This window comes from Rhinatrema bivittatum, chromosome 3 (assembly GCF_901001135.1).
Source record: "Rhinatrema bivittatum chromosome 3, aRhiBiv1.1, whole genome shotgun sequence".
NCBI lineage: Eukaryota > Metazoa > Chordata > Amphibia > Gymnophiona > Rhinatrematidae > Rhinatrema > Rhinatrema bivittatum.
The window spans coordinates 268,986,175-269,001,774 of NC_042617.1; the positions used below are offsets into that span (position 1 = coordinate 268,986,175).

General features: G+C 42.8%; 1 protein-coding gene across 5 annotated transcripts in view; it reads left to right on the forward strand.

Annotated features, from left to right (window-relative positions):
- AKAP7 (A-kinase anchoring protein 7) overlaps window positions 1-15,600 on the forward strand; it is a 536,627-nt gene that overhangs the window by 174,408 nt on the left and 346,619 nt on the right. For all 5 annotated transcript variants that reach the window (XM_029594580.1, XM_029594582.1, XM_029594577.1 and 2 more), the window contains one exon: window positions 11,348-11,495. In XM_029594580.1, the coding sequence (XP_029450440.1) occupies window positions 11,348-11,495 (148 nt within the window). The remainder of the gene's footprint in view (window positions 1-11,347; window positions 11,496-15,600) is intronic.

The following is a 15,600-nucleotide window of genomic DNA, read 5'->3' on the forward strand; positions in this document are numbered from 1 at the left end:
TTTATTATATTTAGTTCTGAAATTGAGAGCATATTGACCATTGCCCATCCTATTTATTTATCTTTTGTTCACTATGCCTTACTAGGTATTATGATCGTTATTTATTGGAACAATTGTCCATATCCTTAGGCACCATTCTTCCCAAACAGAAATCTTACATGTATTCAGGAGAATTTTCAAAGCTTACATATGCAAAAAAGCATATATGCGCATGAATGTGATGCATCCATGCGCACTCCATATTTTATAGAGTGGATCACATGCGCATATATGAGCCTTTGCGAGTAAAAGTACATGCAAAAAAGGGAGCGGGTTAGGAGCATGTCATTGCATGGTTTGCACATATGTGTGCAATGAGCTATTTAAAAGCATCTTATACACAAATGTCAAAACTACGTGAGTACATTTATTTCTGCTCAGTTACGCATACAACTTCAAACTTTCATGCTTTTTGTCACTTGCTGTTTGGTGGACTGTCTTCAGGTGAGTGGACATGACAGCAGGCTAGGGGGTGGCAGTGAGTGTCCGTAGGACAAACTAGGCCATACTGGGCTATACTAGGGAGTAAGAGTGAATGTACCTGGGATTGATAGCATGGGATCGCATGACACTCATGAGCTCATGGATACTCATGTCACAATGGGAGAGAGAACAGAGGGGGAGGAAAGGTACGCCATACAGAGAGTATGCAGGACTTCAGGAAGTCCTTCTGCAGTTGTTGGGGCAGGCGCTCAACCAGATCCTGGACTTGCTTCCAGAGATTCCTGGAATACTGGCTCATGTACAATTGGTAGCAAGTGATTATGCACCACCAGCATGGATCCCTGGAAGACTTTCCTCCCCAGGGCTTCTAGAGCCCTATGTTCTCGGCGTGGGGGCACCGAGGTGAGGGTCCGAGAATGCTTCGCCTTTTTGAGGACGGACTCCACCACCACAGACTAGTGCGGGAGCTGATGCCTCTCAAACTTTTTAGTGGGCTGAACCAGGTAAACTGTATCGGTCTTCCTGTTCACCAGGAATACCGAGATGAGGTGTTCCCAGAGCCAGACAAAGATTTTTAAAGATGTCTTCAACGGCAGGGGAGAAAGTCTGCTTCAACGGCAGGGGAGAAAGTCTGATACTTCATGCATATCCAGCATCGCTCTCTGCTTCAACGGCAGGGGAGAAAGTCTGATACTTCACGCATATCCAGCATAGCTCTCTGCTTCAACAGCAGGGGAGAAAGTCTGATACTTCACTTTCAATGCATATCCAGCATAACTCTCTGCTTCAACGGCAGGGGGAATGAAGAAAAGTGGATCTATATATAGACAACCAACAAGGACTGAATTACATAGTCTGGGTAAACAAATAAGCATGGGTGTAGCTTGCTTATTGCGGCGGTTACTACCCCTAACTAATTAAGCTAGATATTTCACTTAAATGCAGCTCCAATACTGCTCTCTACATTAATGGTGGGGGTGGAAGGGAAATAGAACCAAAAGGTTACTAAGAGCCAAGAGTAACAGATAAGTATGAGAAAAAAAAAAGTGTGAAACTTGCTGGGCAGACTGGATGGGCTGTTTGGTCTTCTTCTGCTGTCATTTCTATGTTTCCATGTTTCTATGTCTTGGACTGGGACAGCCACCACCTCTTTCGGCGTATCTGCAAATTTGAGAATCTCCAACATTTTGTGGCGGGAGTCACAGGAGCTGAAAAGGGACGGACTCTGCCATGGTCTATACAAAGCCCGCAAATGTCAGGTCCTTGGGAGGGGTCCGACGTCACTCCTCTGAAATTGACTGTTCAGAGGGCAGGTCCTTGGAGTCCTCTGACAAGGACTTGGATGCATCATCCCACCAAGGTTCGTATGGGGCATCCTCTTCACTTAGGACCCCCGGGATCACCAGTAGGGGCGTCCAGACCACATCTGCATCCTGAGGCACCAATGGCACCGAGGGCATTAGAGGCCCTGAGGGCTTTATTTATTTATTTATTTTATTTATTAAGCTCTTATATACCATCATTCAGACTGGCCATCACAATGGTTTCCATGTTTAAAACATAAATAACAATAAATTAAATAAAGAGCAATTATTCATAAAAATGGTAAATAAAAACAAAATAACATACAATAAACAGGTAAAACATAGTAAAATACAATCATATTAAAAGAAAACAAATGAAAATACTTAATGTAAATGCTATAGATTTCTCCCTTTCAGTTGTTAAAAATTAAGTGCCTCATGTTATGTAAAAATAGTTGAAATAGTATAAAATAGCTTTGAGATAGCCGGTAGAAGCTTGGGCATTGCCGACCGCGGAGTCAGTAACAGAAGTGGCGCCATCAGGCCTGGTGGCCTGCCCTCGTCAGGAGATTGTGGATCAAATTTTCTATCTTTGGGGAACCCCTGACGTGGATCTGTTCGCTTCCTCCTGCAACAGGAGGGTAGATCGGTTCTGCTCCCTATTCTGGGAGGGCGGCAGGAAGGCATTGGATGCTTTTGCATACCATTGGGACAGGGGTCTCCTGTATGTGCACCTTCCGCTTCTGTTAGTGTCAGAAACCCTCATGAAGCTCCAGCAGGATAATGGGACCATGATTCTCTTGCCCCTTATTGGCCATGTCAAATCTAGTTCCCTGTTTTGCAAGATCTTGCCCTGAGGGAATCGATCAGTCTCAGGTCCGCCCTAGACCTTATCACATAGGATTGGGGCCGGTTGCAACATCCCAACCTCTGTGCCTTGTCCCTCATGGCATGGATGTTGAAAGGTTGATTTTACAGCCCTGGGAACTCTTGGACAAGGTGTCCTGAGTCTTGCTGGAGTCCAGGAGACTGTCTACTAGGAAATCTTATGGCCTGAAGTGGAAGCAGTTTTCCGCTTGGTGTGAGAGTCACAGTTTAGACCCGTTCTCCTCTCTTGAAGTCTGGCCTAAAAAACAACTCAGTGATGGTATATCTTAGTGCCATTTGGGCTTACCACCAGGAGGTGGATGGTGTGCCCATCTCGGTGCATCCTGTATTGATCGTATATGATTGTATATGATCGGTGTATCATGTATTGCATACAGGAATTCCGGTATATAAAAATTAAAAATAAATAAATAAATTAAATAAATCCTATCATGGGGCATTTCATGTGGGGCCTGCTTCAACTGAAGCCTCCTCTCAGGTCCCCCGCAGTGTCCTGGGACCTCAACTTGGTCCAGCCCAGCTTCTAAAGGCTCCTTTCGAACCCATGTGCACCTGTGACTTAAAGTTCTTGACCTGGAAGGTTGTATTCCTGGTGGCGGTCACCTCGGCATGCAGGGTTAGCGAACTTCAAGCTCTGGTGTCCTATTCACCTTACACAAAGTTCTTCCGCAAAAGGGTGATTCTGCGTACGCATCCTAAGTTCTTGCTGAAGGTGGTGACGGATTTCCATTTGAACCAGTCGATCATCTTACCCACCTTCTTACCAAAGCTTCATTCACACCAGGGCGAACAGGTTCTCCATAGCCTGGATTGCAAGAGAGCCTTGGCCTTTTACCTGGAGCGGACGGCATGTCATGGGCAATCCACACAACTCTTCAACAAAATACGTTTAGGAGTTGCTGTGACCAAGAAGACCTTATCCAACTGGCTGGCGGATTGCATCTCGTGTTGCTATGCGCAGGCGGGACTACAGCTGGGGGGACCATGTCAAGGCTCATTCTGTCAGAGCCATGGCGACTTCGGTGGCCCACTTGCTAGCAGTCTCTGTGGATGAGATCTGCAAAGCTTTGACACTGAGTTCTCTCCGCACCTTTGCTTCACATTACTGCCTGGACAGGGATGGCTGACGCAACAGCAGTTTTGGCCGGTCTGTTCAAGAGAATCTTTTTCAGCTGTGAAACCCACCTCTTCCAGCCTCTGGTCCTTTTTTCGGGTTCAGGCTGGCTCCCTTTGCTACCAACAGCATTTGTTGGTGTGCTAGTTGTCACCTAGTTACGTGCTTGTTGGTTTTTGATAGTTATTCGGGAGCAGCCTGCAGCTAGGGATTCACCCATGTGTGAGGACTAACATCCTGCTTGTCCCAGGAGAAAGCAGAGTTGCTTACCTGTAACAGGTGTTCTCCTGGGACAGCAGGATGTTAGTCCTTACTAAACCTGCTCACCACCCCTCAGAATTGGATTTCTCATATAGTTATTATTTTATGTTTTCGCTTAATTCTCTGATATCAGACTGAAGAGGGACCCCACATGGATAGTGCCATGCTGGGCATGCTCAGTGTGGCTAGTCAAAGTTCTAGAAACTTTGACAAAAGATTTCCGTGCTGGGCTCCATCTGATGATGTCACCCATGTGTGAGGACTAACATCCTGTCATCCCAGGAGTGCCCACATGCCCAGGACCTTCACTGACGGTGAAACCATATAAATGTATGGTACTATACATAGTTATAGTCTTTACATACATACATAAAAGAACTTGCACCATCTTGCTTCCACTTTTTGATAGAAAATAGACATCTGGATGGCCTTCTGCTAGCGAGGTGTCCAGTTGTCCCACATCTCCCAGAGCTGCATCCAATAAGGTGCTGAGCACCATCTGTTCTGCTGCGGAGAAGGTGATCTGTCAGGCCCCTCAACACTGTGGATCTTCTCCCATGTTTTCTCTCTTGATCTTGGGGTCATAAAATACAGGCAGGACTTTCATGATCTCACGGACAAGGAAGTCCACCTCCCTAGGTAGAAAGTTTGTTTTTCTCAGTTGTGCTCTACTCCTTCTGGAGATGGTGCAAGAAAGAAGATATGCATTGTCAGCAACCCCTTTAAACAGTGTATGCATGTATAAAGGGGCAGGATTTACAAAGGTAAATATAACATGCTCATATTTTTAAAATAGAGAGGAAATGTACATGTGTTTGTATTACTTGTGTACTTTGATATTATATACGTAAATATAGCCACTGTACTATGGTTCACGCATATCTTTTCTGCCTGGAAATGTACAGTATTGGTGTATAACTGGTAGCAGCAGAAATCATCTCATCAGGGATGTAAAGAGCCATTCCGTTGTTTAAACCTTTAGCTTGCTATGTGGGTAAGACTTGGACCAGATCAACCTGTCCACGATGATATGAAGCCTGCTCCTTTCCCACCTGCTGGTGTTATATCTGATTTAGGAAAGCAAGACATGTGTGGATGCTGACATGCTCCTCAGAAGCCTGCCTGAAATTTATGTCTTCATAGCTTTTATATCTTAAAACCATGAGTTTCCTCTGTAAAGATCATTACCTGAAATCTGCACTAATAGGAACATAAGAACATAAGAAATTGCCATATTGAGTCAGACCAAGTGCCCATCAAGCCCAGCATCCTGTTTCCAGCAGTGGCCAATCCAGGCTACAAGTACCTGGCAAGTATCCAAAAACTAAGTATATCCCACGCTACTGATGGTAATAATAGCAGTGGCTATTTTCTATGTCAACTTGATTAATAGCAGGTAATGGACTTCTCCTCCAAGAACTTATCCAAACCTTTTTTAAACCCAACTAAACTAACTGTACCACCTGGAAAGCATGTCCTTTCTACAAGATCCTTTCCTGCTGCACCAGATTGATGCTCTCCCATCATGAGACCTTCTTCCTCCAAAGTAGAACCAGGGCTGCCAATCTGAAGTTGGGACTTGGCTACTATGTCCCTGAAGGTCTCATCTATATACTTCTCTGTCTGCCATTCTAGCCTCCAGAAATCGTACTCGTTTTCTGAGAGCCAGGAGCTCTTTCCATCGGATGCACACGTTTAACTTCTCACCGGCGGATAAAAAATCATACATGTGACACTCGATGCAAGAGACTGAGAGGCCTCCCCTCTTGCTGATGGACTTCTGCCTTCATCTCATATTTTTTCAGTTCCTAGTTAAGTTTTAGGTTGCTATGGGAATAGGAATGTGTCTAATTCTTTATGTTTATTTATGTTTCATTATGTTTTCTCAAATTAACTATGTTCAATGTAAACCGCTAAATGTTCAATGTAAACCGCTAAATGATCGTTTCCTTAGCGATAGTTATGGTTCCTTGTAAACCGGGGTGATATGTATACTATACAGGAACCCCGGTATATAAATTCTTTAAATAAATAAATAAATAATTAGGGTCCTTTAAATGTATTAGAATATTCACTATTTATCTGGTAGTGGCCTACAAGGGAATGATCAAACTCTCAATAAGGTGTGGGAAATTCATGAAGTGAAGTTATAGGGCAGATTTTTTTTTTTCTGTTAAAGTGGCACCTGCCTATAAATTAAAGGAGGAGCTAGGAGTGGGTGGGAGAGAGGTGGGAGGGTTAGGAAAACAAACACACAAACTTGTTAATTAGCTGCTTTACTGACTATTTAAAAAAAAACCCAAGCACACTATCTTCTGTTTATTAGCTGCCTTAATATTTAAAAAACAAATACTAACTTCTGTTTATAAGCTGTCTTACTGACTATTTAAAAAACAAACACACAAACATACTAAATAATATACCCTAATAGTTTACTTCTCCCCAATACTTTAAAAAAATTTCCCAAGCAGAACTTACTGATTCCTTTCAGCCACCAGCAAGGTGATCCTCTCCTCTCAGTGCTCCCGCTGGATCTATAGTAGAATTATTTATGCGGCATGTGTATTTTTCTATATAAGACAATTAGTGTTTGCAGCTTCATCTACCTTATAAACTATTTGCAGGGTCCTTAGTATTGGGAAGGGCAGCAGCTGAGGGAAAATGCAGTTCAGACCCAGATGCAGTAGACAGGCAAGCTCTGATGTCAGGCTGCAAATAGAGCAATTTGAGAGTAGTTACGGATAACAGGTGGTGAAAGTGGGTGAGGGGGCATGGTCATTGACAAACTAATGAGTCCCGGAGAGCTCACAGCTGGTAACATTTGTGTGAGAGTCCTTAAAAAAAGACAATACCCTACATGAATAGTAACAGAAAGGGCAAAGCAGACTTTTGGCAGACCAATCTCCAGTGAAAGGTGGGTCTTTCTTTCGTAGCTGTAACCAATTGGGAATAACAGATGGAAGCAAGGAGCCTTGTGGAGGGAAGTTATGCAGTACTAGTTAGGATAGCCAATGTGACCAGGAAAATGATTAGGATTGCAGCTATACAGTCAGGCCATCACCTCTCAGGGGTTAGAAAGCTATTTTATCTTGTCCTTCACATCTGATGGATTTGAGACATTGAAGAGATTTGGATAAACTCACAACAGCAACCAGTTTCAGATAAATGGAGCTCCTACCAGTACTTCTAGTATTACACCTCTTCTCTATTGTTAGATGTGCGTTAGTGGAAGGGGATGCTTCATGTATGCCCCTGTTTTCCCAGGGCTGTGTTAGAACTAATGGGGACGTTTACCATTCATTTATCTCAATACACTATACACATACTTATGGCTAAGCAGCACTAATTTTATTGGCCCTTTGAAGAGGTCAGAAGGATCTTCTGAAACATGTATCCAATGTCATCCTATGTTACACTTTTTTTTAAATCACATGTGTCCAGATGGAAACCTTCTTTATTAAGCAGGGGTGCTATTTCTCTCACCCTAATCACTAGCCAGCTGATCCCCTCTTTTATCCTCTTCAGTCTGTAGTGGAAGCACCCCCTCCAGAGCTCCTCCTCTCCTCCAGCATAGCCACTATCTCAGTCTTTGTCACTCCAGTTTATAGCCTCTTACCTCCTGCCAGCTACTCTCTGTTCCCCAGCTCACCTCCTCTTTTCCCGCCCTTCAGCTCTTTTCACTTTCACCTTCTTATCCATTCTACCCCAAGGTCTATATACAACCCCACCTTATCCTCTGTCAACCCTTCCATCTCTACCATCCACTATTTCCTGCTGAATATCATCCCCATCCCCTAGCTGTCACTTTCTCCCTCCCCTCCAATACTTCTCTCAAATCCCCTCAATTGGCTCCAATCATCCCCCTTGGTCCTCTCATATATTCAGTTGATCTTTCTTGTCCCTTCTCTCGCTCTCAATATCTGATATAACCCTTGAACTTCACCAGCATAGGATCCCTCCCTTAAAATGCCACTTCTTTAAAGAAGAACCTCTCTGACAAATTCCACAATAATAACTTATAGCCCCAGGCTGAGGATGGATAAAACCTGGTGAGAAGGAATAGCAGGTAGGGAAGTGCATTTATTTAAAACAAATGTTAAATCCATAATAAATGGATTCCATATGTTTCATTTTTGGGGGTCCATAAAATGAATGGGGAACATCCCATGAATAAAACATATCCTATTAGTTTCATTTATCCTCTGGGCCATTGAAGTCTATGAATCATAGGAACCATAGGGGGAACAGGTGTACTGCTAGTCTGCTATTAGAAAAGTGTTACTATTGTAACTAAAGTGTGGTGTTTGGTGGTTCGCAGACTCCTTCTGTGAACTGCCGTGTTTACCTCACTACTCGGTCCCATGCTGCTCTATTCCACCAGGCTACTCTTCCTCTAAATGTGACGGGAAGCCGCCCCATGACACGGCAGGATGCCACTCTCATCAAGTGCAACACCGCTGGGCCCTACTCCTCCTAGGCTGCATGTGCGTCCTACCTTATCTAATTTAAAGGGCTAATGGCGGGAGAAGCTAGGAAGTGCCCTCTGATGACATCATTCTTGAGGCCTATAAAAGGCCCCTGCAGAAACCTCTCCAGTGTCTTGGCAATAGGTCAAATATCTTGGTAGCAGCAAGTAGTCTCAGCGTGTTCCTGGTCTTCGTTCCTGCCTTCCTGGTCATTGTTGCTGTTTTCATGGTCTTCGTTCCTGTGTTCCTGATCCTCCTCTTATCAGTTCCTGGAGTGTGGTCCCGAGTTCCTTCATCTTGTATTCCTTCGTCTTGTCTATGTGGTCAGTCTTCAGTTCCTCAGTATTCTTCTCCTCTGCGTGCGCTGTTCCTTTTCTCCCTACCTGCCTACCCATCCTGCCTGCCCTTGGACAGATCTCTGGACTTCCCCCTCTCAAACAGTGCCATTGTAATTTGGGTGGTAGTAGACTGCTTCTCAAAGATGGCCAGTTTGTCCCACTTCCTAGCCTCCCTTCTGCCTTGGAGCTAGCATATCTGTTCACGCGCCACGTTTTCCACCTACATGGCTTGCCTAAGCACATTGCATTTGACTGGGGGGTACAGTTTACAGCAAATATTGATATTCGCTGTGCAAAATGTTTGATATCACCTTGGACATCACTACTGCCTACCACCCTCAAGGGAATGGTCAGTCCGAACAGATAAACCAGAAACTCAAAACATTTCTCTGAGCCTATAGCAACGAATGCCTGGATAACTGGGCCTCCCTTTTGCCCTGGGCAGAATTTTCACATAATTCCCATATCATCGGCACCAACAGGCCTTCACCATTCTAAATAGTCCATGGGAAACAACCTTTACCTCCTCTACTGCTCCCTGTGCCAGTACCTTCACCAGTAGCTCAACTGTCCACTCAGGAACTCTGGACTTGCACCAAAATACATGCTTTGGAAAGCAGCTGAAAGGACAAAAAGAACTATCTATGTGCACTAGAGGCCCGCACCTCAATTTAAGGCCGGAGAAAGATTATGGCTAAGCACGCGTCACATACGCCTCAGAGTGCCTTCCATGTGGCTTGCCCCACAGTACATTGGGTCTTTTCCCATTCTCTGCCAGATAGGACTCATAACTTACCAAATAAAGCTGCCACCCACATTAGGGATACACAACGTGTTTCATATATCGCTCCTAAAGCCCTTGCTCCTTTCCTGACTTTCAAGAGCGCCCCCTAAACCTCAAGATAGTACAGTATATGAGGCAAAGGAGATTCTGGATTTCAGGCGTCGGGGCAAGAAATGGGAGTTCCTCATCTCCTGGAAAGGATATGGCCCCGAGGAAAATAAGTGGGAACCTGCTTCCGGTATTCTGGATGCTAATCTTCTAAAGGAGTTTCACATTCTCCATCCCAAGAAACTCAGACCCTTAGGGATGGGGTTTAAGGGGGGGTACGTTTGTGTTCAGCAGTTCATGGGCTCCTCCTGCGAACCGCCATGCTTACCTCACTACCCAGAGCCCTGCTGCTCTTCTTCGCCAGGCTGTCCTCCTCTAAACACCCTAGGGGGTGAATTTTCAAAGTAGTTAAGAACGTACAAGTAGTAATTTTAAAAAGCCAATTTACAAGTGTAAATCATTTTGAAAATTACATTTTTTCTTTGTCCCATTTCATCCTTTTGCTGGATTGAATGTTAACTGAAATTGGCATTGCACTCCAGATTTCATTTTGATAACTATTACAAAGAATAAGGGCAAGAAAAAAGTTATTTTACAGTGCCCAGAGTGCTCCCCTAATAACATTTGAACCATTTATCCAAATTTTTGTCACATATAATAGCCCCTGCTCACACTTGTCATACGCATTCAGTACTCACAGCACTTAAAATCCCTGTTTCTTTTTCTTTCCTATCAGGAAACATGTCAGTTCATTTCAGCTGAAAATCTAGGAGAAGTCAGAGCACTAACAGGCCAATATAGCATTTTACTTTCTATATTGCGCGGGAATAACTAATAGGGCCATCAACATGCATTTGCATGTTGCGGGCGCTATTAGTTTCGGGGGGGGTTGGACACGCGTTTTCCACATGCTAGCTTTACCCTTTATTCAGTAAGCCGCACATTTTACTTTCAGAAATTAGCGCCTACCCAAAGGTAGGCGTTAATTTCTCTCGGCACCGGGAAAGTGTACAGAAAAACAGTAAAAACTGCTTTTCTGTACACCCTCCGACTTAATATCATGGCAATATTAAGTCGGAGGTCCCAAAAGTTAAAAATAATCAAAAATTTAAAAAAATAAAAATTTAAAATCGGCCTGAGGCTCGCGGGTTGAAAACCGGACCCTCAATTTTGCCGGCATCCGGTTTCCGAGCCCATGGCTGTCAGCGGGTTTGAGAACCGACGCCGGCAAAATTGAGTATCGGCTGTCAAACCCGCTGACAGCCGCCGCTCCTGTCCAAAAAGAGGCCCTAGGGAAGCGCTAGTGTCCCTAGTGCCTCTTTTTACCTCGGGCCCTAATTTGAATAAATTTGTTTTCTGAATCGCGCGCACAGGAGAGTGGCCTGTGCGCTCTCCCGTGATTTTTATTGTATCGGCCTGATTGTGATGTCATTGACCAATTTTCAAATTGCTCTGCCATTGATTACTAGTTATAACCATATGGAATTGTATGTACCAGAGAAGGACCCTGGGCATCATGAAATGTTCACACATCTCTTTGTTTAATATTTTAGAACCCCACAGAAAAAGAGAAGAAACAACTGCAAAAATACAACAGCCGAGAGAAAATCATAAGCTGCTATTCTGTTCTCATGGCTTACAGATTATTTTGCTCTCTCTAGGGGTTGAAAAAAATTGATCCAAGTTTATATGAAGACTTTAAAAACCATTACTTTGGAGATGAAATTTTAAATAACCTTGATCTTTGCTCCATGCTGAAGAAGAAGCAGCCAGGTGGTTACTTCCACTGCGAGTACTCTATCACTGTTGGTAAGTACACAGGTCTTTATAAATAAGATCACTTATGTTTAAAAGGAAACAACTATGATGTAATGTGATTATTTGGGTAAATCTTCATGACTGATGCAATTTGTTGGCAAGGTTTGGAGTGATGTTTGTTCTGCTGACAAAGTTTTGGGGTTTTTGGGGATTAGAGCATTCAATATGCAAAATTTCAAGCTGATGATAAGGTGGTAAGAGTACTTCAGTTCCATGCGGCCTTGGACTTTATTTAAAAAAATATTCAAATGAGGTTTCTACAACATTTTTGGTTTCAGATATTATGGCACTGTTATGGTTACGCTTTTTTTTGGCAAACAGTATTTCAAGAGGAAATCTATTAAGAATACTTTCTTATGTGCATAATATATTTCTTGACACTGAGGTCCATCAAAACATATGAGACATGGTGTGATTACAGTGTTACAGTATTACAGTGATGTAAGTATTAGTGGCTTCTGAGAAAAGCCTATTCAGTGCAGCACAGATCTTATTTTATGAGACGACTGGGTGCACAGTGTCCATGGATGAACACTCCATATAAGTGATTTATCAAAGGATGTAAAATTTGTAAGGAGCAATATGTTTGTGACAGTTTGTTAAAAGGTGCCCTCTTCTTCCACTGGAAACTGAAAATATCAAGTAGGCAATGATGTGAAGATTTTGAAGAGGAGATTGAGAGCTTCATCACTGAAAAGTCTCAGTCAAGTTGAAAATATACAAATGTAATATTCACTCAGAAACACAGGACTCGATTTACAAAATATTAGGACTTAGAGAATATCTTTCTGCTAGAAAGTTTTCTAACTTGATCAAATAAAAATATTCAAATCTTATGTTTAAAAAAATGGATTTGGGGCCATTCATGTCTTGGGAAAACTGAATCAATCTGCTTTATGCAGGTTTATAGATTTGCCCCAATTGTATTGTCAGCTTTATTACAATAAACATAAACCTCTTTATCTTTTTTGGATGTGTAGAATTGCTTTCTTTAGGTCACCAACATCCAGAATTCTAGTCTATTCTTGCTTATGGAAATATGTTCAGGAGCTAAATATCAATGCCAAGACCCACCAGCCAGGAAAGGGTTTCAGAGGAAGATTGTGCAGTTTAGCTCTCCTTTTATTGAAGGAATTTGGCAGAGAAAGTGCTTTGCATATGCTCTTAAGGGCAGATTTTAAAAAGGCCACGCGTGTAAAATCCGGCCTTTATGCACGTGGTTGGGCCTAATGTGCGCCAAGCCTATTTTCAAAAAGGTCCGGCTACGCGCGTAAAGGCCGGTACACACATAACTGTGGGCCTTCCTGAAAGGGACAGGCTGGGGGGCGTTTTCTGGGTGGGGCGGTCCAGGGGGCGGGGCTAGAGGCCCCCAGTACAGCGGCCATTTGCTGCTGTGCCAGCGCTCGCAACTTGCTCCTGCTCCTTTGCAAAAGCAAAAAATAAAAAAAATACGGGTAGTTAGGATAGGGATAGGAGGAGGGTAGGATAGAGAAGGGAAGTTAGGGTAGGGGTTTGGGAAGTTCCCTCCCAGTCCACGTCTTAATTGGAGCGGACTGGGAGGGAACTGGGGAAGGCCCCGATGCGTCGCTGTGCGAATTTGCAAAATTATACCCCCCCCCTTGCATGCGTCGACCTGGAATTTTATAACATGCGTGCGCCAGCGCGCGCAGGTTATAAAATCACACGTCCATGTGTGCACACTGGGTAGTGCGTGCACATGGACGCGCGCATGTATCTACCCCTTACTGTGACGTCAGGTTAAAATAAGGGCAAGAAGTTAAAAAAAAAAAAGCTTACCTACACTTCACTCACCACACTGCCTCATTTAAATATAATCAAAAGCACTTATGTAGCCCAGCTCCATAAGAATGAATAGGTCAAAAAGTATAAACAAATGAAAAATAGAAATCATTCATTTTTCAAAACACTTCCATATTTACATTTATAAGGAAAAATACTAATACGGATGTATTTTACATGAGTAAAGAATTCTCACATGTTGAAATCAGGAAAACAAAATGAAAAAAACATTGGCAGGTGTACAAAGCAGAATGTTTGTATTCTGGTTAGTTGAAGGCTAAACATGCAGTCAGTAATTGGCGTAGTGGATTAATTGGCGCTATTATAGTGCTTTTCTGAGCCAGTAGATTGGTGTAGGAATGGTGTTAAGAGGAAGGGAAGATGGGTTGCCCATTATCACCTACAAACACATAATAAGGATACAATGGTACCTACACTATTCATTTTACACTGTCCTTGCAACACTATAGTTGAGGACTTATAGATCACCTGCTCAGCTGAACTCTCCTGTGAATCAGGAACTGCAACAAATATCTTTCTTTTATGGACTCGTATTAGGTCTGCATCCTCTTAACTGCTGAAAAGTGATAATTCTTTCATGAGATCCAAGTAGTACAGTGAAGACCTGTGTATTGAGCATCAGAGCTTAACTACAGCATATCAGTTCTCATCCTTCCCCAAATATAGTCATCATACATCAGCAGTTTTCTCTGTTATTTTCTATGGAGCTGGGCTGTGTAAATAAGTGTTTGAGTAGATATTTAAATGAGGTGATAAGTTCATTGAAGTATGACCAAGCATATTTGGCTTCTTTCTGATTCTTTTTGCTGACATCACTCCTTGAAAATACTCCATATGTTTCTTTCCCTCTTTTCTCCAAAGATGTCTAGGGAACAATTCATGCATAGCATATATTAATGAGGCTGATAATACATTTTATGACTCTGAAAAGGGCCTTGCAAAAATCCTTATCCTTCATTGCATGCTCATTAACTGCACTTTTGCTGCCATATGGCCTCTAATGATTTTAATTTTAAACCAGAACAACAAATACAATTTTGGGTTGTTCATTTTGAGTAGCTATTCACTTCATCCTCTCTTCTGCCCTTTGAGGGGATAATTTTGTAACAGCCTACATAAATTACACCACAGTTAAAATAGAGTCAGTTAATATATGAGTGCAAGTATAGGTTACATTTGATGTCTATGTTATGGTGGCCCAGTTCTGGAGAATTTACGGTTCTGGCTATGGGCCAAAAGCTGCCACAAATAGCTGTATTTTCAGTTTCTTCCTAATGGTGAGGAGGGCTTGCATGAGCCTAATGTCTAGAGGTAGGGAGTTCCAGGAGTTAGGGACTGATCCTGAGAAGGTTTTCTTTTGATTGTTGGTAAAAGGTATTTCCTTAAGGGCTGGTGCCACCGAGGGAGCTTGGGATAGTGGTCGTAGTGACAGGAGGGTATGTATAGGACAAGCTGGCTGCTGAGGTGGGCCTTGAAGACCAGGTCCATGACTTTGAATAAGACACGGTAGTGTGTTGGTAGCTAGTTTAGAGATTTTAGGAGTGGGGTGATCTGTTCAACTTTACTTATGCGTAGCATAGCTAGTGCTGCTGAGTTTTAAATAAGCTGAAGGTGATAGTTTAATTTTTTTTTTGGCAGTTCAGTGTAGAGGGAGTCACAGTGGTCCAGGTCATCAAAGAAGAAGGCATAGTTGGAAAAAGGCCAGCTTGGTTAGGAATTGTATTTGGGCTGCCACTCCTTAATCTAGTTGATTTTCGTAGAGTCCTCCAAATATTGATATTTTTTAATTTAAACTATTGTAATTCTTTATTGCTTGGCCTACCAGCCAATATATTACGACCATTGCAACTTCTACAAAATGCAACTGCGAGAACACTAACAGGATGCAAAGAATTTGACCATATTACACTGACATTGGTGTCCTTACATTGATTACTGATAAAATACAGAATAGACTTCAAAGTCCTCTGCCTCCTACACAAATTTATTAATACTGAGAATACTGAATGGCTGAATGTAGCTTTACATCTTTATACCCCACAAAGAAATTTGCATTCTTCTAACAAAGGCCTTTTTTTTGGTTGTTCCATCTATACGCTTGGCACATCTTAGTGAGGTAAGGTCAAGAGCGATCTCAGTGGCAAGTTCAAAGTTATTGAACAGTCTGCAAGATGAACTAAGACAACAGACAGATGTTAAGATCTTTAAAAGAGATCTAAAGGGGGGTCACGTGATGCGGTGCAGCTAAGCAGACGTGTCTGCGGAGGCTCTGTGC